The 20,460-nt window shown below is 34.2% G+C and overlaps 4 protein-coding genes across 4 annotated transcripts; 2 read left to right on the top strand and 2 right to left on the bottom strand.

Annotated features, from left to right (window-relative positions):
• Nucleotides 1-2: 2 nt before the first annotated feature.
• Nucleotides 3-13,396, bottom strand: LOC6560953 (myb-like protein P). Its single transcript, XM_032734304.2, has 13 exons — nt 12,790-13,396; nt 11,195-11,306; nt 10,810-11,013; nt 7,139-7,211; nt 6,657-7,072; nt 6,498-6,591; nt 5,631-5,775; nt 4,577-5,110; nt 3,861-4,036; nt 1,671-1,872; nt 1,498-1,613; nt 1,346-1,420; nt 3-944 (listed from the first exon to the last, which is right to left on the bottom strand). Exons 1-13 carry the CDS (start codon nt 13,168-13,170, stop codon nt 518-520), a joined length of 2,955 nt encoding a protein of 984 aa, XP_032590195.1. The 5' UTR covers nt 13,171-13,396; the 3' UTR covers nt 3-517.
• A 278-nt stretch (nt 13,397-13,674) lies between these two features.
• Nucleotides 13,675-14,005, bottom strand: LOC116805075. The gene has a single exon (XM_032735014.2). The coding sequence runs from the start codon at nt 13,928-13,930 to the stop codon at nt 13,751-13,753; it is 180 nt and encodes a 59-aa protein (XP_032590905.1). The 5' UTR covers nt 13,931-14,005; the 3' UTR covers nt 13,675-13,750.
• Nucleotides 14,006-17,965: 3,960 nt separating this feature from the next.
• LOC6560952 (mediator of RNA polymerase II transcription subunit 9) lies at nt 17,966-18,731 on the top strand. Its single transcript, XM_001987126.3, has 3 exons — nt 17,966-18,244; nt 18,434-18,497; nt 18,567-18,731. The coding sequence occupies exons 1-3, from the start codon at nt 17,988-17,990 to the stop codon at nt 18,729-18,731; spliced, it is 486 nt and encodes a 161-aa protein (XP_001987162.1). The 5' UTR covers nt 17,966-17,987.
• Nucleotides 18,679-19,150, top strand: LOC6560951 (protein NCBP2AS2 homolog). The gene is made up of 2 exons (XM_001987125.2): nt 18,679-18,919; nt 18,985-19,150. Exons 1-2 carry the CDS (start codon nt 18,747-18,749, stop codon nt 19,064-19,066), a joined length of 255 nt encoding a protein of 84 aa, XP_001987161.1. The 5' UTR covers nt 18,679-18,746; the 3' UTR covers nt 19,067-19,150.
• The last annotated feature ends 1,310 nt before the right edge of the window (nt 19,151-20,460 follow it).

Below are 20,460 nucleotides of genomic sequence, written 5' to 3'. Positions count from 1 at the left end.
ATATATTTATATCTTTTTTTTTTTGTTTTCTTTTTGTTTACTTTTGTTCTACTTCGTATATCTTTACAATATTTATGCTGTATGTATTAAACAAAGATCTAAGCTTAAAATGCGTTGGACAAAAATATAAAACATTTAGCCTAAGAATATTAAATGAAAACGATAAAGAAAATGGAAATAAATGAATAAAACATAGAACCAATAAATGGAATCCAAAAATCGAATATATTGCACTAAAAATTTAGTAATGGGGCGATTTGTTGGTTTTAAATGTTGCTACTTGTTCAAGATTGCTTCGTGAAATCTCAGTCAAATCAAAACTTGTTTACAAATAAAAAAGGTATGTGTATGTGTGTGTGTATATAACTGTAATACGTGTGTGTGTTTTTCGATAAATTTGTTTGTTGGTTATAAATGCTAAAAATTATACTCTTTCTTTGGAATTTCCTTGTAGCTTTAATAGCATAGCAATGAACAAAGGCAATTCGACAACAAAGAAGTTTAGATACGAAATTACTTAATTGTTATCCTGCTTATTGATAAATTTCAAGACAACTTTGCCGCCCTGCACATCCAGGGAATAGAGACTGCCATCCTTGATCTCATTGTTGAGCACCTCGTCGGTGACGCTGACAAGAATGCCCGATGGACCCGAAATATACACGCAACTCTTGTTAACCTCATTGAATATGTTCGAGCCGCTGCCGGAGTATTTTGAATGCATGCCCCAATTGTTGTAGAGCGCCGCAGCAGCAGCAGCCGCAGCTGCAACACCGCCATTCTCCAAGGCGCCACCAGATCCGCCCTTCGCCATGAACTCATAAAAGCCCGGCAACTTGTACAGCTTCTGCTGCAACTCCTTGGCCGTGTTGGAGAGCAAGTAGATCGCATTGTAGCTGTAGCCATCCATGCTCGCATAGAGAGTCAGACGTGGGGCAATCGTTCTGTCAGCAAAATAGAAAATTAATTATTAAATGAAATGAACGAGTTTCGAATGTCGAAGTTATCCAATTTCTACAGCTTTCTATCTTCTAAGCTTTTGTTAATTGTTTGTTAAGCTTTCCATTTTAAAAATGGATTTTTAATCGGTTCTGTATTATATTATATTTATTTTTCCGTACTTAATAATGCCAACTAGTTTATAAATATTTTTCAAATGAATATAAATCTGTTGTTATTATAAACTGGAATTGAAACTCACATCGCGAGCAAAATTATGCATAGTTTGTTTTTCTGAATAATTAAAGTGAACTTGCCGTTCGAAATGAGATTTTCTGTTAAGCTTTAAATTTAATTGAAAGCCTTTAGTTGTTTGCGGAACTTGTCAAATGGTTTTTGAACTTACTTGGCGCGTAAAATATTGAACATACGTATGCCATCGGCAAGTCCACAGATTTGTATAAGATCCTCCTTGGACATGCTTAATAAGGAAAGAGAATGCAAGAGAGGTATAAGCATTTGCTGGCAATGAAAACTCTGTTGCAAGCTGATGCTCACCGCATAATGTCCGCGCCCGAGAAATGAGTAAAGGTGGCTAAGTAGGCCGTCAGACGATGATTGGTCAGCCATTGTGTCACTTGTGCCGGTGTCGAGTCCGGCATTATGTTCTGGTTCTAAAAGAAAAATAGGTTATAGATATTTAAACAAGTGCTAAGGTGTGGCATGCTTACATAGTCTTCCATATCTGCTGGCACATGTGGCGGCGATACCATATTTGTGGCATCCATTAGTTTCAATGTTGGCGAATTTGTTGATGTCACTGAATTGATCGCAATGGGACTGCTGCTGGCCGCTGGTGATGCGCTGCTCGCAAATGGAAGCATTCCATCGTATTTTGGTACATGCACCGGCGAATTCGGCCACAGTTTCATACTGAAAGAAGAATTAAAAGGAGGCAAAAGTGAGTATTAGTAAATGAAATGAATTGCAGATATGCTATTTACAAATTCGATGTGCTCTCGTGTGTTTATAACATTTGTGATCCTTTAGATACAAGCGCATGTTCACGAATGCTGAACGAGCCAGCAAATCAAAAATCAAGCCCAAAAGATACACAAACTTTAGCTACAGATACACACAAAGAGACATCCAGTTTTTGTGGCTGCTCCTCTCTCTCTCTCTCTCTTCCTCTCTCGGCTAGTAGTTTTTGGCATTGGCTTTAAGGCTGGTTTTTTAATGCATAACCCATAAATAAATACATATTCATTTTTATATATAAACTTGCGACAAGCTGTGTTGTTTTTGATTATACCTTATATAAAGCTTTATGTTTAACTTATGCAGATGATAGACTCGAAATACGTTGGCTAATTCAATTATCAGTGGAATTCTATAAGTAACTGAGGTCTTTATTTATTATTAATATGTTTACTCCCTCTCATAAAAAATGAGCTTAGCTAAAACGATCAAATATGTTAATAATATTTATTGTATTTATGTGGACTGAAAACCAAATAAAAAATAAATAATTCAAAATAAATTTTATTATAATAGAAAGTATAAAATTTCATGATTAGTCATATCTAATAATACGTAAATAAATAAATAAAACGCGTCCCTTTAGAACCCTTACATATATCATATATTAACCCAAATCAACCTCTCCAAGTATTAAAAAAGGGTATTGCAACCGGTTAAAATCACAACATTTCATAGCTATAACTAAAAAATGTATATGATCTCATTGATACCATTCAAAACGAGACTTCTTTCTAAAACTGAAAGAAAAAACAAGCTAAAACAAGATGGTCATAAAAAAAGTTATATTTGCAAATGATCCTGCGGCTAAAATGCGAATGAGGTTGAGATCATAATAAAAACAAAAACTGGTTTCAAATTCCCGTCTATCAATCTTCCATAGATTAAAATATTTATATTTCCAAAAGAAAACAAAAAAATAAATAAAAATGAATAGCTAAATTGCTTGAATTCCCCATTTAAAAAAATTCCATAAACATAAAATGAAAGCTCATCGATCAAAGTAAACAAATATCTGTAGATATATGGAAATTTTAAAAATTTATTTAACCTGTTTATATGTGTGTGTGTGTGACTGATTTACTCACATACGTAAATTTATTGCACTTTAAGCTGGCCGTGTTATGCAAATAAAGTTAGCTTAACGACTAGTCTAGCTTATTGTGGCACGGTACTTAGCATTTGTCTGTTAAACTGTTTTTTATAACTCAGAGCGCTCTTTAAGTCCCATGAATAAATCAAAAGCTAAATTGTGTGTATACAACGTCTACAGTCCCATGAGCAGCAAGTTTGTATATATCAAAAACGTGACAATACAAAAATGGGGAACATAATCTATCAGCAAATAGAAATGCTAAAGCATTTAAGAGAGGAAAGATTAAAGGAAAGAATCTGCCATCTCTCGCACTCAACCTAAACTGCCATATAACATATCAAATTCATCTTTTGCATATTTCTATTTCATTTGTGTTCTTTTGTCACATTTGCTTATAGATATTTCGGTGCAACAACTTTTATATTGATTGTTCGTATGGGAACTAAAAGATTTACTGATTTTTTACGTGTGAAGCATAATAATACTCATAATAATAATAATAATACTCATAATAATAATAATAATACTCTTAAGGGTTGGTCGTATATATTGGTAATAAAACTTATTTTCAATTTTCATCAAGGTAACTTAAGAACTGATGGAGTTGCTGATCAAGAATATGTACACCTTATGGGGTTGGAAGCATATCCTTAAATGTATTAAATATATATTTAGATCTTTTTCCTTGCAATGATAATCTTGACAGCAGGAACGGAAAGAGATTCCGTACTGCATTTAGTAATCTTAGAAAGACTTTCGCAGAAGAATAATATAAAAATATACTCACTACTCGGGACTGTAGCAGCCTGTTGTGGTGGTTGGCGTTATCAGGTCCAATGATATATCATTCATTATGGTGCATTCGTAGCTGGGCTGGAATTTATCCTGCTCAGATGTTGGCCGCTTCTGTATTTTTTCCCGATCCTGTTTGTGCTTGCGATCGGCGCCTTTTAGCTTGAAGACCTGCAAAGGCATTTCAATTAGTCAACATCTGTTGTTATATTCCGAAATACACTCAAAATCGGCTTGAAATTTAGCAAATCACCCTTAAATCAAAATCGCATTAGCCCCAAGAAAGTCTTTCTTGTTTTAGGTAATAATTTCGAAATATACGAAAATGTTTCTTTAATTTAAATTCTAGCTCTAATGAAAAAAAAAAGTTTCTGCAAGAAGTAAAAATTAAAAATGATTATAAAAATTGTTTAAAATCTAAAATTCAGAAACAAGAATTCAGAAATTTGCCATCTTAGAGCTTAGATTATACGAATTTAAAAACTATTTAAAATGCTTGAATTTGTGAATTGTTGAAATACTAATCTCTTAAGAATAAATTACTTAAATGAAAATAAATCTTAAGAATAATAAAAAATCAAGAGAAACATATTTTCTTTAAGAAATATATTTTCTTTACAATTCATGAAGAAAAAAGTGGAAATATTTTCGAAATTCAAGGTTGAATTTGCTGCTTAGAGTAATTGTTACCTTTTCAGGGGCAATGCTCACCTTAATCTGACAAGCAGCTGCATGCACCGCCTGTTTGCCATTGAGTGCGGCACGACTGTCCGATGTGCCACCTAATGTGTTGTTGTTGCTGTTGCTGTTGTTGTTGATGGTTGTTGTATTGCTAGTGTTGCTGTTGGTGTTGTTATTGACACTGGCACCGCTGCCACTGCTGCTGCTGCTAGTGCTGCTACTGGTGTTACTGTTGCTGCTATTTGCTGGTGAGTTTTCTATATAGGTTTCAATTTGTAGACGAAACGGTACACCCTTTTCACCACCGTGCTTCTTTGGTGTGAACTCTGTTGAAATGCAATTGACCTTGACGTAGACGCCGACCTCCTTGAATGGATCCCAAAAGATCTCCACCGTGTTCAGTGCACTCGAACTCAATGGCTGCGACACGTGGCACAAACCATACGATAATGGCACATCCACCTCAATGATGCGATCACCAGGACGCGATGCTTGCCATTGTTGCATCTGTTCGCGTTCCATGAACTGCAATCGACGCTCATGGAAACAGATTTTGATAACGCTCTGAAAGACATAAAAGGAAACACATAACATAATTGTCAACTTTCAGTTTGCCAACAAACAATAATTATTATTATTATTATTATTTTATTACTCTTGTCCGAGTTTGCAACATGAGGCAACATGACGCTTGCGCATGCGCATGCCTCAAGTTGTTTTGCGTACAAATTAAGTTTAATTGGGGCATATTAAAATCAATTAACGTGCCTCACACATATCTCTAATATTTCAGTATGGCCAGCAAACACATATCTGCCCTCAGCCGCGGTTGACGTCGACGTCGATTGCGCTGCCCAACAACAATCATATATATATATTTATATATATATTCTCAACGAGTACAGCCTATAGCCTTAATAGAAACAACCATAACAATAACTCTGTCAATTTAAACTCAATTTTTTTCATTTTTCTTATTTGTTGTTTTTTTTTTGTTGCAAATTACTTTGAACTCAACGCATGAGTTAAGCAAAAAACGGACAAGAAGTGTGAGGATTCTGATTTACGACAACGTTTTACTCACCTTCAAAATCTTATCGCGATAGAATGATAAATCACCAATTTTCTTCAATTTGATCTCATAGCTTTGACCCTGATTCAGATAGGTCAAAGTCTCCTCATTGTTCTTTGTCGCAATTGAGGTGGCCGCTGCCAAAATGTACTGGAATCTGCAAAGATATCAATCAAATATTTAATGATCTAGATTTAAAAAGAAACGATTTACGATATACAAAGGAAATGAGAAATATTTAATCTCATTTCAATTTCATTGCCTACAGTTATAGATGAAAATAAAGAAATCAATTTAAAATACAAAAGACAAAAGCTGAAACTGAAACTGAAAAGAGACTTAATATGAAATCTGTGAAAAAAATATTTGAAATCGATACTCTGGAATCAAGATCAACACATACAAAACATATATACACAAAAAGCTGGGTACGCCCATGTGTATAACTACAAAACCTTATCATTTATAAATATCAGAATTTAATCTGTCTGGCAATTGTCATTACGTCAAATATATTTTTAAAGCTTTGTAGCTATATTCTTAGAAAGCTGATGGAATCAATATAATGTGGAATGGATCTATATATATATATATATAAATATATATATATTTATATATCAAGAAAATCTTTTTATCGATCTATATCTATAAACATAGAGAGTTTAACCTGACTGGCGATTGACATTACAGCGAACGATGATAAAAACTTTTTCACAGCGAAATTAATTAGCTAAACATAATTAAGTACTCTGAACTATATTCTTCCAGCAAAAGACAGATATTTTAGTCTCAACTGCTTAACCTGGTATATCAGATAACATTCTTAAAGATTGCTCCATGTCTCCTCTCAATATGCACGGTACACGAAGATTTTCTTACTTGTGATCCTCGGCATGTGATGCACCACTGGATGAGCTTGGCTCAATTTTGGCCGCTTCAACAACGCTCACCTGCTGCGGCAGCTCAGAGCGTGCTGCAATCATAAATTGATGCAATTATATGGAATGTAATGTAACTAAATGTTTATGCTTTACTTACGCGCCTGGGCATAAGCCTCGTTGCCAGATGCAGCAATGGTTTTGTCCGTTGCAGTTGCATTTCTATTGGTGGCACTGTCCTTCAGTTCAAATTCCGTTGAGGCGGGCGAGCTTTGTGGTGAGCCACAGCCGCATATAATAGCGGAGTTCAACTCATGCTTGCCACCGCTTTCGCTGCCACTGTTGCCAACAGCTGTTACTGTTCCTGAAGCAGCGCCAACCACTTCCTGGGATTGGACCGGCCGCTGTGGTGAATGATTGGCATCGCCCAATGGCGACTTGTCGATCTTGCCAATATTGTGCACAGCCCCCGCAGAGCTGCTGTCCAAGGGTAGCTTTGCAGTCGGTTTCAGCTGCTCCGTTTGCGGCTCCTGTTTCAATGCCGTTAAGCTCGGCGAGAAGGCCAAGAAGTTTTCACTGCGAAAATAGTCTTAGCATTAGCACCTGACAGCTTTTCCCTCATTATTCGACACCCTCACTCACTTGTTCAAATATGAGTTGCTATTAAAATCGGCGTTCAGATCGAAGCCAATATCGTCGCTCCAGCTGCTGCGACCTGTAAGTAAATAAATCCCAAAGTGAGAGAAAATATAAAAATTTGTGTTTATTGATATAATTTAACAAGTGTGGCTAAACACTTATCTCTCTAATTATTACGTATAAATTGTGGCTGTTATCGGCAACAAATGTTTGTATTTTTCTGTATGACGTCAATTGATTTAATATATCAATTTTGTTGTGCTTTCAGATAAATATAAAAATACAAATGTTCGCACAGAGACGTAATATAAATTAGTTATTTGAAATAAATTGGTAAGCTGAGCTCTAAATAAAACACAATAAGTTACAAGTTAATCTAAAAAGTGTTAGATGAATTACTTATTAAGTTATTGGTTTAAAAAAACTGCCGTGGACTTTGGCATTATACAAAACTTCCCGTATATTTAAAAACTCCTTTTCCACCCTACAAATATGATCTCCCTTCCGATCATATCGCTAATCCAACACATATTTAAATTAAATTAAATTGTATTTTTAATTTATTTCTTTTATTATTATTTTTTATTTCAAATGTATGTTTAAACATTCTCTTTCAATTTTATGTCATTTAATTTGTAATTTCTATTTTACTTTTATGATAATTTTTGAAGTTGTGGACGGTTTTAAACTAGAATAAAAAATAAATAAATGTATCTTGGGCTTATCTTTGCGCCCCATTATTTAGTTCGACCTTTGCACTCTCCTCTTTCATCTTTCTTGTTTAATATAAATTTAAATTTTATTTATTTATTTCCTTAAATATAATTACATTAATTTTACTTTTATATTTGATTATAACTTTATAAAAACCGGGAATGTTTCTATTCTAAATACTTTACTCTCTAGTTTTATTTGGTTGTAAATTGCTAATCAATTTATTAGCGAACCCAATGATAATAAATAATAAAAAAAATAATAATTAATTATTCGTTGTAGTTACGCGTGTGCTTTTTGCATATATATAGTGTCTATATCAATGAGCCTAATGACTTGCGGTAGAGATACCTGAAACTGTTTTAGTTATGGAACCTATAAAGTTGTTTGCAATTTTAACTTAGTTGAAAATACTGACTGTGAAATTATTTGATTATCCACACTACTGCTTATAAGGGAAATTGTTGAACTCTAATTGTTTAAATATACAATTTCGAGAGCAAAGCCCGAAGCCGCCACGAATAATAGAAATAAAGGCTGGGCGTGGCGCTTTAGAATGCGAAATAAATGAACAACATCCATTAAACGGCTAAACATTACATAAACTGAATGCGAATACTATAAATGTGTAAATAATCAAAGTGGTATACACACCATAGCCTTAATCATTAGTTGCTTTAAGTGAAAGATAATTAAAATAATTGCTAAAATTTTTTTCCAAAAATCTAATTAAATACTGCGCGAAAGTTTTCCACAATTTTTCATGATTTAACCGAAATGGAATTGTTTTAATTGCCGGTTCTACCAAACATCAACCATTTTGTGGCCTTATCTTGGCTCCGTTGACGTGTGCATTTCAAATTTCTTGATAAGCCATCATGAGTACTGCGATAGGGCCCCTTTACTTTGTGTTAGCTGTGCATTTTTGTTTTTGTTAAGAGTTAAAATTATATGGCTCGATATCTCTCTATATCTGTATATGTTTTGTGCTAGTTGTAGCTTATGTTGGATCTGTAATTAGGCCAATGGCAGTTGGTGTTCGACGTGATTTACATGACTTTCTGACCATCTGTGATCTTTTGGACAGTATGTTTCTAGAAATAAAGTTTGCATTGCAAGACAGTTAAGCTATAATAAATAAAATTCAACTTTTACTATGAATAACTTAAATTTGGCTTGTTTTATTCTTACAATGTTCTGTCAATTAACACCAATTCATTCCCATGTGGGCTTAATTAATTACAGATTTACAGATTCGCTACAGTAAACAAGAAGAGAGAAATAAGACTATAATCTTTGAGTGATCTTTTAAACAATTTATCCGCTCTTTTAGGCAAGAGGTTTTTTGTGCCTATCTTTTTCCCACTTTCTTTCTTGCTCGTTCAGCATATTTTGATATCAAGAAGAGACGAAAACAGATTCAAAGTGGTCAATTTAAATACCCGATATTTAGATATAGCGCAAGAAATAATTTGCTAATGCCAGATTTCCGAAACATGTGCTTCCGATACTGGAGACATCAAATCTTCCAGGATAAAGAAAATCACATCCCTTTTACATATATCCTATGGTAAAGATTTTGTTGAATAGTTTTGATTATTTGTATTGGAGCAGTTTAAGTTTTCACAATCGTAGCAAAATATTTTCGTCAAAGACTTTTAAATAACCACCAAGTATACTTCTTAGTTTTGTGATTAGAGTTTGATTATATAAGTGTTAAGTCACGATTTGGGCAACAGACAACAACAATGACTTTTTACGATCATCACATACACACACGACTATTGGATATTGATTAATTAGCAAATCGCTTTTTGTTTTTGAAAATAATTAACACATTTGCCAAGGCATCGAGGTTGGTACAGCTCCATGTCATATTCAAAAATAATAAGCCCAAATCTTAAGACCACATAGGGTTGTAGACCATTTCATTCTGATGCCATCCATGCGTATAGCCACCCGCTAATTAAGATTAAGATCACCGTCAAATCGCACATTTCGTTGACGCAAATGCTCAAAACAAGTTTCCAATTGTTATTCACTTTTAGGCAACAGCATTTGAGTAGACGCTTCAAAATGTCTGAGTGCCCTTATATATATACTTAGCTCATAAATATTTTTGAATGCCACATTTCTAGTGGGATTCCCCTCAACGTCAAATTAAGCAGTTGAACTTAAACGTAAACAAATAAAATATTTATATATCATAATATTGAATATGACCGAACAAAATAATATCAAATTATCACTGAAATCAAACTGAATCTGACCGAAACTATAAGAAATCAAATAAGTTTTCAATATTTTGCAGACAGGAAATTATTAACTATAGTCAGACCAATATGTATTCCTACACATAACATATGCTTGCAGACCTCAAACTGTGGCTTGATCTGCCCGGTTAAAATGGTAAGGATACACATGATTTAATTGGGAAAAAGAAAGAATAAAATAATGTCTTACTTTCTTAATTTCTATTAATATATTAGGAATCTGAGAAGTGTACTAATAATTATTGAACAAAAAAAGTGCCTTAATATAAAATTGATCTTTATTATAAAATTAACCATTTATGTTTAGGAACTTTTATACAAAAGCTATAAAAGTTGAAAGAGATAGGTAGGATTCTCCGATCCTTGCAATAAGTGTTGGACGAATTAACATTTATTTAGTTTTTATTTTTCATTTTAAAGTTTTTAATAGAATTATTCACTTTGAATAATATGTCTGATAATTTGTAACTTTCATTTTAAATAAAATGTTGAATTTTTAAAACCATTTTTAAATGTGGTCTCTTCTTAGTCCACAACAAATAAATAAGAAATATTAATCATCAATTTTTAGATTATATATGCATTTTAAATGTATTATAAAAATGCAAATAAAACTTGTTCAAAGCCTGAACCAGTTTTTGTATTAGCTTTTTTGTTTTAATATATTTAAATGATATGCTTTCTTACCTGAATGCTTTTCACGTTTGTGTTTATCTTTCTCGAGATGTGCTACCTTATTGGGTATGTCGCCCGATTGTGTTGTCGGCGAATTTTCACTTTGGCCAATATCCAATGAGTCCCAATCCATTCGTCTTTTGCGTGAACCACTCTCTGAGTAAATTGTCCGTACGTCGATAATATGTGGTCCTGGTGAATCCTTGGACTGTGCGTCTGCGGTAGTACGAACCGAAACGAATCGAAAACGTATCGATTAGCCATTAGCGAAAGCGATATCGATTGCTTTTGATAGGTGGGATGAGTGGATGGATTCGATGATTCTTATGTTTATATTGTGGGCAGTGATGAGTAGTTACATTATCGAAATGGAATTATCAATAATATTCTTCCTTACCTGTCCAAGATTCCTCAGAGGTCGGTGGCGAGTCAACAAAGTTAATCACTTGCTCATAATCCGACCCAATATGCTGATGATGATAGCCGCTCATGAAATGACGATTTTGGACCTACGCAAGGCAATGGAAACGTGGAAATCATTCAAAGCAATTCGAAGCAACTAAAAGCAAGAACTATAAGAACCCTGTCTCGAGGAAACTTTTCAAGTACTCGACCTACGATTTACTTTCCGAAAACTGAACGTTTTTGAAATCGTGAAGCATGATGTTGTTCCAGAGCCGCCCGCCAAACGATGTATTGCCTCAACAGAGCGCACATTATCACTCAATTCTACCTAAAATGCTATAGGGGTCCTAAACCTTGCTGATAATAATACAGACTTGTGACAATTGCTACGCCTATCAATTGTGCTCAGTTATACATGAGTGTGTGTTGAAATGTGAGTGTTTGTGTACATAGTACATCATCTTCCACGCGTCCAGTTTGTTATTTTTTTGTATGAGAGTAAAGAAAAATCTCTATAATCGATTCATTGCAATATTGTGTAAGTACACTCAGAAAAAAAAATCACCCTGAAATCTAGAAAGTCTTTTTAGTTTTTAGAAATAATTTCTAAATATTCGACAAACAATTTCGTTAAACTAGAACGGTTTTTCGTTATTTTATTTTTTAATATTTATTATTATATAGCAATGCAAAACCCATATTTGCAGTAAAAATTCTTTCTAAAATTCATAAACAAATATTTATAAACTATCTAAAATGTTTTTAATGTGAAATCTTAAAGTGCACATGTTTAACAATAATAATAAGAGCAACATTGTCTAACTTAAGAATACTGTCTAGAAATCTTTTTTCTACATTTTAGAAAGGTTTTTAAAAATACTAATAGCGCAAAAATTTGAGGGACACTTCTTTTCTGAGTGTATGTTTTTGTATATTTACGAGTGGTTGAGATTTGATTTGCTACGCCGCTACGTCTGTAGTCTGTGGACTTCATTTCATTTTATTGCGTTCTCAAAAGATAAGAGAGAACATTGTAAACAAATGCCACAAGTGGCAGGCAACCTGTCGAATGTGTTGGCAAGCAAAGAAAGTCGACAGATTGAAGCTATTCCTAAAAGCATCCGCTTCTTTATATGGTATATAAGTCAGGGGCAATCTAATGTCTGACAAACCGATTCAGTTACACAACATTTTGTTTACCTGTCAGTGCCAGTCTATTTGTTATTTGAAACCAATTCTATACTAAGTTAAAGCGCTTACATGCACATTAATTTTATTTATTCGATTTTATTTAAAAAATAAAAATTGTAGACTGTGTATAACATTAATTTGAAAATCGAAAAGTGTTTTTTTTTTATAGACAGGCATTTTATGCTGTTGGCAAATAAACATCAACTACTTTTATATATTTCTACTAATCTTTATATTTATACAGGTGTTGGTAAGCACACAAATAATTCTGTTTTTACTTTACTTTTAATTTTTGCAAATTTAAAAGCTGGCATTTTTAAAGTAATTTTTGTTTGTTTGAATATTTCACTAAAAATAATATCTAAGTTATACAAATTGAAAATGTTATGATCTTACCTGATTTAAATGTTCACTGTTGTTGTTGTTGTTATTGTGGTTGTTATTATTGTTGATGGTACTGTTATTATCGTTATTGTTATTGTTATTCTGGTACTGATTATGGTTTCGACTCAAATTATTATTGAATTCCATTTGGTCGAAATCGTTGAAAATGCTCAAATCAAATTTCGTTGATATGTGTGATATTTGATAATGTTGTTGTTGTTGATGTTGGTGTTGTTGTTGTGATGGCAAATAAAGTTGTTGTTGCTGCTGCTGTTGTTGTTGATGTTGCTGATGTTGATTTTCTTGTTGATGTTGTTGTAATGAATATTGTGGATCAAATATGCTTTTTATATCCAAAAGGCCGGAACTTTGCGATAAAAACGAAAGCGCCATTCGGTATGAAAACAAATTACTGTTCAAATTCCACGTCCTCTTTTTTGTTACAAAATATTATTATATTATTTAATTGATTTTATTTATTTGTCTATTGATGTAATTTCCACAATAACTGTAATATACGCACTTCCTAACGAGACACGGTGTTTTCCAGGGTATCATCCACGGTCAAGTTTTTCCTTTTTGGCCCCTTATAAATTATATTTATGTTTGGATTTTGTTGTTGGATTTGTTGTAACAACAAATAATATTTTTTGTATGTACTCGAAATAGAATGAAGTTATTTTTTTGCTTTTTATATTTAAAGTATATTTTTATGTTATGTCAACATTTTGTGGATTTTTTATGACAACAAAGAAATATATTACACTTTTTTTGTGGTTATTTTTGTTTTTTTTTTTCTCTTAGCACAGCACTTGGATATTGGATAACAACTAACAACCAAATAATATCTATAGTATTTTATTTTGCTTTTATAATTTTCGCAACTATATTTATGTATGGTTTTTCTTTTGAATATATAAAAAAAATTTTGTTGTGCGTTCTTCGGGCGGGGGACAACGCGATCTTTGATCAATTAAAACAGCACAAAAAACGAATTATATAGTTTCTTGATACCGGTGGTCTCACGCTGACGATGGCTTCGAAGTAGGGTATTTTCAATTTTTAACAGCATCTTGTTTCGCAGATACATATAGCTCGATTGCGACTGATATTCATTGGACATGCGTTGCAGCCGGATTACAGATTTCTCCATTTATCGCTTAGTTTCGCTTTACTCTCGGGTGATGATGCAAAGTTGAACCGCACTTATTTTCCGCCTGTTGCTCCGTTTTTTCTTCTTCTCCTCCTTTCCTCTTTTGGGCGTGATTTGCTGGTTGGGTTTTTTTTTGGCGTCAGACTAATCCGTACATTCTAGCGATCTGCAGCTGGGAGTGATTCTTTCACACAGGTTGCAAGTTTTGGGTTCCTTTTTGTTTAGCAAAGGTGAACTTTGATTATGTTTATGGGGCACACTGTCTGATTTTTGACATTCTTATGGGGCGGTGGGAACCAGATGGTTTGGCACTTGTGCGACTTTGTTTATATTTTCACTTCTTTTTTTTTTTAGTTATTTTGTCGGTTTGATTAGTTTTTTTGTGGGCACTGTCAGATGGCGAACATTATTGCTGTTAATTCGGCAAGTAGTTCGCAGAGTTCTTGAAATGTAAAAATTTTACAATGAAATATTCCATTTGGTTTACACTTTTGTTTATTACGATTTCTGTCACTTCTTTTTATATTTGTATTTTATTTTTTGTTTTCTTTGTTAGTAGCAGAGAGGCACAACTATTCCAGACGCGCTTCGGTTTTACTCTGTTTTCTGTACAAATCGCTGCGGAGCTTTGGCACTAATATTTTTACCCACTGCTTAAACTTTAATCGCTGCTCACATAGACGAGAGAGAGAGACACAGAGAGAGAGTAGCACAGTTGTCGATGTATGCGTGTTATTTATAGAAGCCGTTGTTGTGTGTATGTGTGTTGTCTGCGTGTGCAGCAGACTGATAAAGTTTTTAAAGCCTTATTCACGTTTGTGTGTCGTTTATTTCTCTTTTACATTTGTGTGAGTGTGTATTTTAGTTATATTTGTTATATATGAATGTGTGAATTGTTATATGCTTGTATAAAGTTTTTTTTTTTTTATTAGAGCCTTTTTCTGTAGCAGTTCAGTTTTTTTTTAATTTCGAAACGGGCTTTTGAGCTATAACGCCAATTATTCAAATTAACAATCGAAATGAGTTTATCGTTTGATTTGCTTGCTTTGCCGATCGCCAAATATATATATATATATATATATATATTTTTTTTATAATTGCGATTTATTTTTGTTATTGATTATTTTGCTTGCTGCCAATTAGTATCCTTTATTTTATTTTATTTTTTTGCGATGATTTACACGCTATAGGAGCACTTTTAGACCGACGAAGCGAGGCTTCGAAAAGCCCAAAGAGACGAGCATTTTTCGTGTGGCCAGAATTTTGGTCGAGCGCCAACCAACACGGACACGAGGCTAAAATATCAATGAGTTGCACGAATATTCGCCGTTAGCGGGAAACTACAGTTTACAGTTTCAATTTTTCTGTTTCCGAATTCAGCGCACCAAAAACCGAGCGAGCCGACGACGACAATGACGACGACGACAACGAGACGATCACAAAACGAAAAAAGAAAAAAAACACAACTTGTGACCACGACGGACACGGGACGATGAGAGAGATTGCGATTGCTGCTGCTGCTGCGACTGCGACTGCGACTGTGTTGACTGCTGCTGCTGCTGAGCTGATGCTGATTGTAGTCGATAAAAGCTGATGATTGCTGCGACTGCTCTGCTGCGACGCTTTTCGCTGCTGCTGCTGCTCTAATTGACAATCGTTGTTGTTGTTGTTATCTAAATAGTAAAAGGGCTTTGCTGGAATTGTTTTTGTTTTTGTTCTGTCTGCTGCTCAGCTGTTTTGCACGTTTTCTTATCTGCTGTTATTTTGATTACGACTGCAGCGACGTCGCATTGTCTCTTTTGTTTTTGCCTTCTTTCCTTTTATCAAAACGCTTTACCAGCACTACTAGCGTCGTCTCGCTCGCACACACGTGTTGCGCGCTTGGCTTTAGCTGACCCTTTGCTGCTGCGTTTCACTGCGAATGCTGCCGACGAGCGACACAATAACAAATTAATTATTTCAAACAAAGCGTATTTTTTTGCTCGATTTTTATGCTGCACTTGCAATTGAATTCAATTCAAACTTGTTACATGTATATATCTAATCTACATATACATATGTGTGTGTGTGTTAATTTGTGTTTGTGAGCTGTTCACTCAAAAGCTTTCAATGGCTGCTGTTTTTACTGTTGTTATTGTTGTTGTTGCTGTTCGCACTTTTGCTGCGCGCGTCGATGACGTATTTTGGCACGCACTCTTAATGAACGGCAAAAAAAAAACAAAGAGCAGAAACTCTGTTTTTAGCCGCTTTGGGTTTTTTTTTTTGTTTTATTTGATAAACAAATATTGCCGACGTGTTATTGCTGCTGATTGTCGTTATCGATTGACCGCTTTGTTGGATTGTTGTTGATGTTAAAACTGACACAAGAAACTTATGTTTTAACCGATGGAAGGAAACGTACTGATTTTGGTGAGCGAACAACACACGTTAATATAAATTTTAGCTCATGCTCTGCGCTTAACCAGCTGACTGACGTTTGACGCTCTCTTTCGCTCTCGTTTGCCGCAGAAGTAAGAGAACGGGACAGGCACACAAAGAAATGATGATAATGCCATGCGTATGCCAGCTGGAAAATACAGTTGACAACCAAAACATAGCACTGGAAAGTCGAAGCTGTCCTTCGTTTTCACACACAACACAAGATATCAACAAATAAGCGCAACAGTTGAACAGCTGTTGCCCTTAAGAGCAACAACTAACTAACTAAGAGCATCGACTGCGCTGCATCTGCCATTGGGTCAACGGTTTTACTCTTAGCATTCACATAAATATTTAAAATCATCAGCATTTAAGGGCCAATCATCTTTGGATCAGACATTCAAATTATACGCAAATGCTTCTGATTGGTCCAAAATATGACTTCGTTTAAATGTGGCTTTAAGTGACTTAAATTCGGATCATCGTTAATTAATTCGAATTAATTTTTGACATTTAATAATTGTTTAACTTTAAATAATTGTTGACTTCGTTCATAAGTTGTGTTAATTAAAAGTTTAACTGATAATTGGGAAAAGTCACCGAAATTGCTGCTTAATCAATAAAAAAAATGACAATAAGACAAACCAAATTGGTTTTCTTAAGTCTGATGTTAACTTTTTAATGCTTTCTCGTTGTGCATTTCTTCAATTGATGGCAATGACAGCGGGCGAATTGAATATTTTTCAATTGTTTTTAAATTGCCATCAATAGCAAGGTTTCAAGTGAAATTAATTAATTTTGCACAATGAAAGTCAAAGACGCAATTCGTTGTAATAAAATTGTATGTTTTCATACATGGTACATTCATTCAAATAGATATTGATCAGACATGTTTCAACAACGGGGGTAAGAAATGGCTGCCGACTTTGGTCTTAATTAATATATCATGAATATGAATTTTTAGTGGCTTCAATTAGCGACTAACGAAAATATCATTTCCTAATTTAAAATTAATTAACACAATGCTGGTCATTTTATTTACGCTCTTATAGTAATTCACCAAACCTAATGTGTCAATTAAATAAATAAATATTTTAGAAGACGTCTGTAAAGTTTTACACGTGAAGAGGGCTCGCACAATATGAATGAAAATTAATTATCTATTCCAAATTAATTTGATAATTTAATTAAGTTTATTCAACAACCTGATTTAGTTAAAAAAAATCTACTACAAGTGACGCATCAGTATCTAAATTAACACGTTTAGCAAAATTGAAATGCTCAACATCTTTTGTTTCATTTTGCATGTAAATACCCCCAAAACTCTTAAAAATACTCCTTATTTTTATAATTTAAATTGATATTCAATTTGTAATTGAATTTATTTTATACTTATTGTACTTTTGTTATCGACTTTTAGTTTGCATTAAATAAATAAGATAAATTTGCAATAAATTCAGTCTGGAACTTTGGATATATTCAAATAAGGCGCGCAAGCTGTCAGTTGTGCGCTAACGCGCTTTACAGCACTACAGAATCGATTGCAATTGCGATAGCTGGCAATATATCGATGACACCCACAACATAAATTGTCGGAGAGCAAACAACAACGCGTTGAATAAAAAACGCTGAAATTATAATGGAATTATCGCCACATAATCAAATCGAGGACAGAAAACCGATACTAACCGCCGACGGTCTGGTGCAAACATCAAATTCACCCTTCGAGCCAACCGCAGCAGCAGCAACAACAGCAACAAACACACAAACAGCAACAACAACGGTCTCGCAGGAGACACAAACATCGAACGGCATCGGAATCGGCATCGGCGGCCCTCTGACAGTTGACCAGCTGGACATCGAAATTCTGCCGATCATCTACGATATTGTGCGCTGGTAAGTGTTGCTCAGTGCTATTATTGTTGACAAAAGGTGTGTGTGAGTTTGCCGCAATGAGTGCAATAAACTGACAAACAAAATAAAATAAATACTAAGTGTTGACAAGGGAGGAAAAGTGATGAAATTGCTTAGATATGCTTATATAAGAAACACTGCTTATTTTCTTTTCTTTGTTTCGGCTTGCAGTGTAGAAAAAGATCCGCTCGAGAACACAGTTAAGCTGCGTGAATCACAGGACTGCAATCACAAGGTGAGTGGCATAAATAAATTCGAATTATTGTTGAATTGTTGCCACATTTATTTGCAACATTTTACGCAGATCTTTGAGCTGCAGAAACGCTTTGAATCGGCGCGCGAGCAAATTAAACAGTTGCCGGGCATCGATTACAACAAGGAGGAGCAACTGCAGCGCTTGGAACTGTTGCGCAGCCAGCTGAAGCTCAAACAGCAACTGATACGCAAATATAAAGATACGGAATTTTAAGACCTATAAGAAAGGATGGTGCTGCGACTCCTGATGCGCTATTTGGCCAACAATGAGCAGCTCATCCAGCGCATGGCCGACAGCTATCCGATGCGACGCGCTGCCCAATTGGTCGTCTCCCTCATGTATCGCACCAAGGGCATGGCCAGAGAGCGAGGTCTCCACGAGATGAGCCCCGAGAGATTCAAGTGGGTCCACAATTAATTGCGCACATTTCCATTGAGACATGATTTGGTTTCTCTGTTTCTTGCAGATCCTTTATGAATATGTTCAAGACCAATGTCAGGCAGGAGCTGGAGGGCCTCAAAAAGGAGCTGAAGAATACAAAAAAATAATAACTTAAATTAATTAATTAATTACATGTAGCTACGAGTTTAGGAACATAAACCAAATTTACCAAGCAATGCTGAAATGATGAACTCAATTTTGTTGTATTTTCAAATCCACAAGAAATTCAATGCTTAAAATTTAACCAGGCGAAAAGCCTGTCGAGTAAATATTTAACAGTTTTTAACATTCTACATTTTAGCTGTTTAAGTAAGATCTTGGTCAAGTTTTGATTGCTGACTAGCTTAAAGTCGACTTTTTGGTTAAGTTAACTTTGCAAATATCTAAAATAGCTGCAAATTGATTAATTTACTCTTATGCCACAAATTGGGAATGTGGCTGCAATTATTACACCTACAAAATGAGATTTTAGCGACTCTTATCAAAGTTTAATTAATTTATTGCTCAGCGCGGATCAGATTCTAAGTATCTAAAAAAAGGTATGTTATGGCACGGCAGAGCAGGTTACAGGGTATCAAACTGTGGCCCATTCAGATAATGTTGCATAGACTTGTAATTCGCAGCTGATTTCATTCGACTAGCTTGCATTACTACTCTAAACTAACTGAACTGACTTACTTTAAATGGATTTACGCTTTAAAACTATCGTTGGCAACCCAAACATGGAATTAATCCTGCGACTTTAATGCTTCAAAATATATTTATTTTCCATCAGCTGCAAACTTGGAATTATACCTTTTAAAATGCAAAAAAAAAATCTTTATTTTAATAAAGGTCAAACAGAAAAAACTGGTTTAACATAAATTGTTAAGGAGAGAGACCTGGAAACATTTGAATCTAAAGCGAGTTGGTCTGGTTGAAAGCGTTCTTCTTGTAAAAAGTGAATTTATTTTATTTTCTATTATATATTTTAGAAAATAAAATAAATTCACTTTTTAAAATATATAAAATAAGTGTTTTTAAGCTTTAATAGAAAATCAATATAGATAAAGATAAAAGAGATCGGAGAACAGGTCATTTTTGTCGAAGGTATTCGAACGGGAATTTTAGCTATTATAAATACATTTTCCAAAATATATTTTAAAGATTTGCTGTTGCAGATAAATTTTTCATTTTCATAAAGGAACTCATCTATTATTTGATTATTCCAGCTGATGTGGAAGTCCGATGTCAATCGAACTGGAGAATTTCTGTTAAGATATCTTATTAAACAAACAAGTATTCCCTATGTGAACTCATTCATATCTAGAAATAAAGAGATATTCATATTATTTCCCATTGTATGCCTCTCAGATGTGGCAAGTAACAATTTTCGTATTAATGCCACAAAAAATGTCGATCTGGCCCAGAGCGTCTTACTTCGAGGAGCTCTAAATTGAGGATTATAAATTAAACAATTTAATGCCAAAAGTTTTGGTGTACAATTTTTAGTTTTTCAAAC

This window comes from Drosophila grimshawi, unplaced genomic scaffold, assembly GCF_018153295.1.
Source record: "Drosophila grimshawi isolate 15287-2541.00 unplaced genomic scaffold, ASM1815329v1 contig_1369, whole genome shotgun sequence".
Lineage (NCBI taxonomy): Eukaryota > Metazoa > Arthropoda > Insecta > Diptera > Drosophilidae > Drosophila > Drosophila grimshawi.
This window is presented reverse-complemented; position numbering and strand designations above follow the sequence as displayed.

Coding starts and splice junctions, on each gene's coding strand:
- LOC6560951 (XM_001987125.2), top strand. CDS start 18,747: ATGGTGCTGCGACTCCTGATGCGCTATTTGGCCAACAATGAGCAGCTC. Junction 18,920..18,984: donor ATGAGCCCCGAGAGATTCAA/GTGGGTCCACAA, acceptor TGTTTCTTGCAG/ATCCTTTATGAATATGTTCA.
- LOC6560952 (XM_001987126.3), top strand. CDS start 17,988: ATGGAATTATCGCCACATAATCAAATCGAGGACAGAAAACCGATACTA. Junction 18,245..18,433: donor ATCTACGATATTGTGCGCTG/GTAAGTGTTGCT, acceptor TTCGGCTTGCAG/TGTAGAAAAAGATCCGCTCG. Junction 18,498..18,566: donor CACAGGACTGCAATCACAAG/GTGAGTGGCATA, acceptor CATTTTACGCAG/ATCTTTGAGCTGCAGAAACG.
- LOC116805075 (XM_032735014.2), bottom strand. CDS start 13,930: ATGGAGAAATCTGTAATCCGGCTGCAACGCATGTCCAATGAATATCAG.
- LOC6560953 (XM_032734304.2), bottom strand. CDS start 13,170: ATGGCGCTTTCGTTTTTATCGCAAAGTTCCGGCCTTTTGGATATAAAA. Junction 5,776..6,497: donor TCACATGCCGAGGATCACAA/GTAAGAAAATCT, acceptor ATATCTTTGCAG/ATTCCAGTACATTTTGGCAG. Junction 4,037..4,576: donor CAGCTGCTTGTCAGATTAAG/GTGAGCATTGCC, acceptor ATGCCTTTGCAG/GTCTTCAAGCTAAAAGGCGC.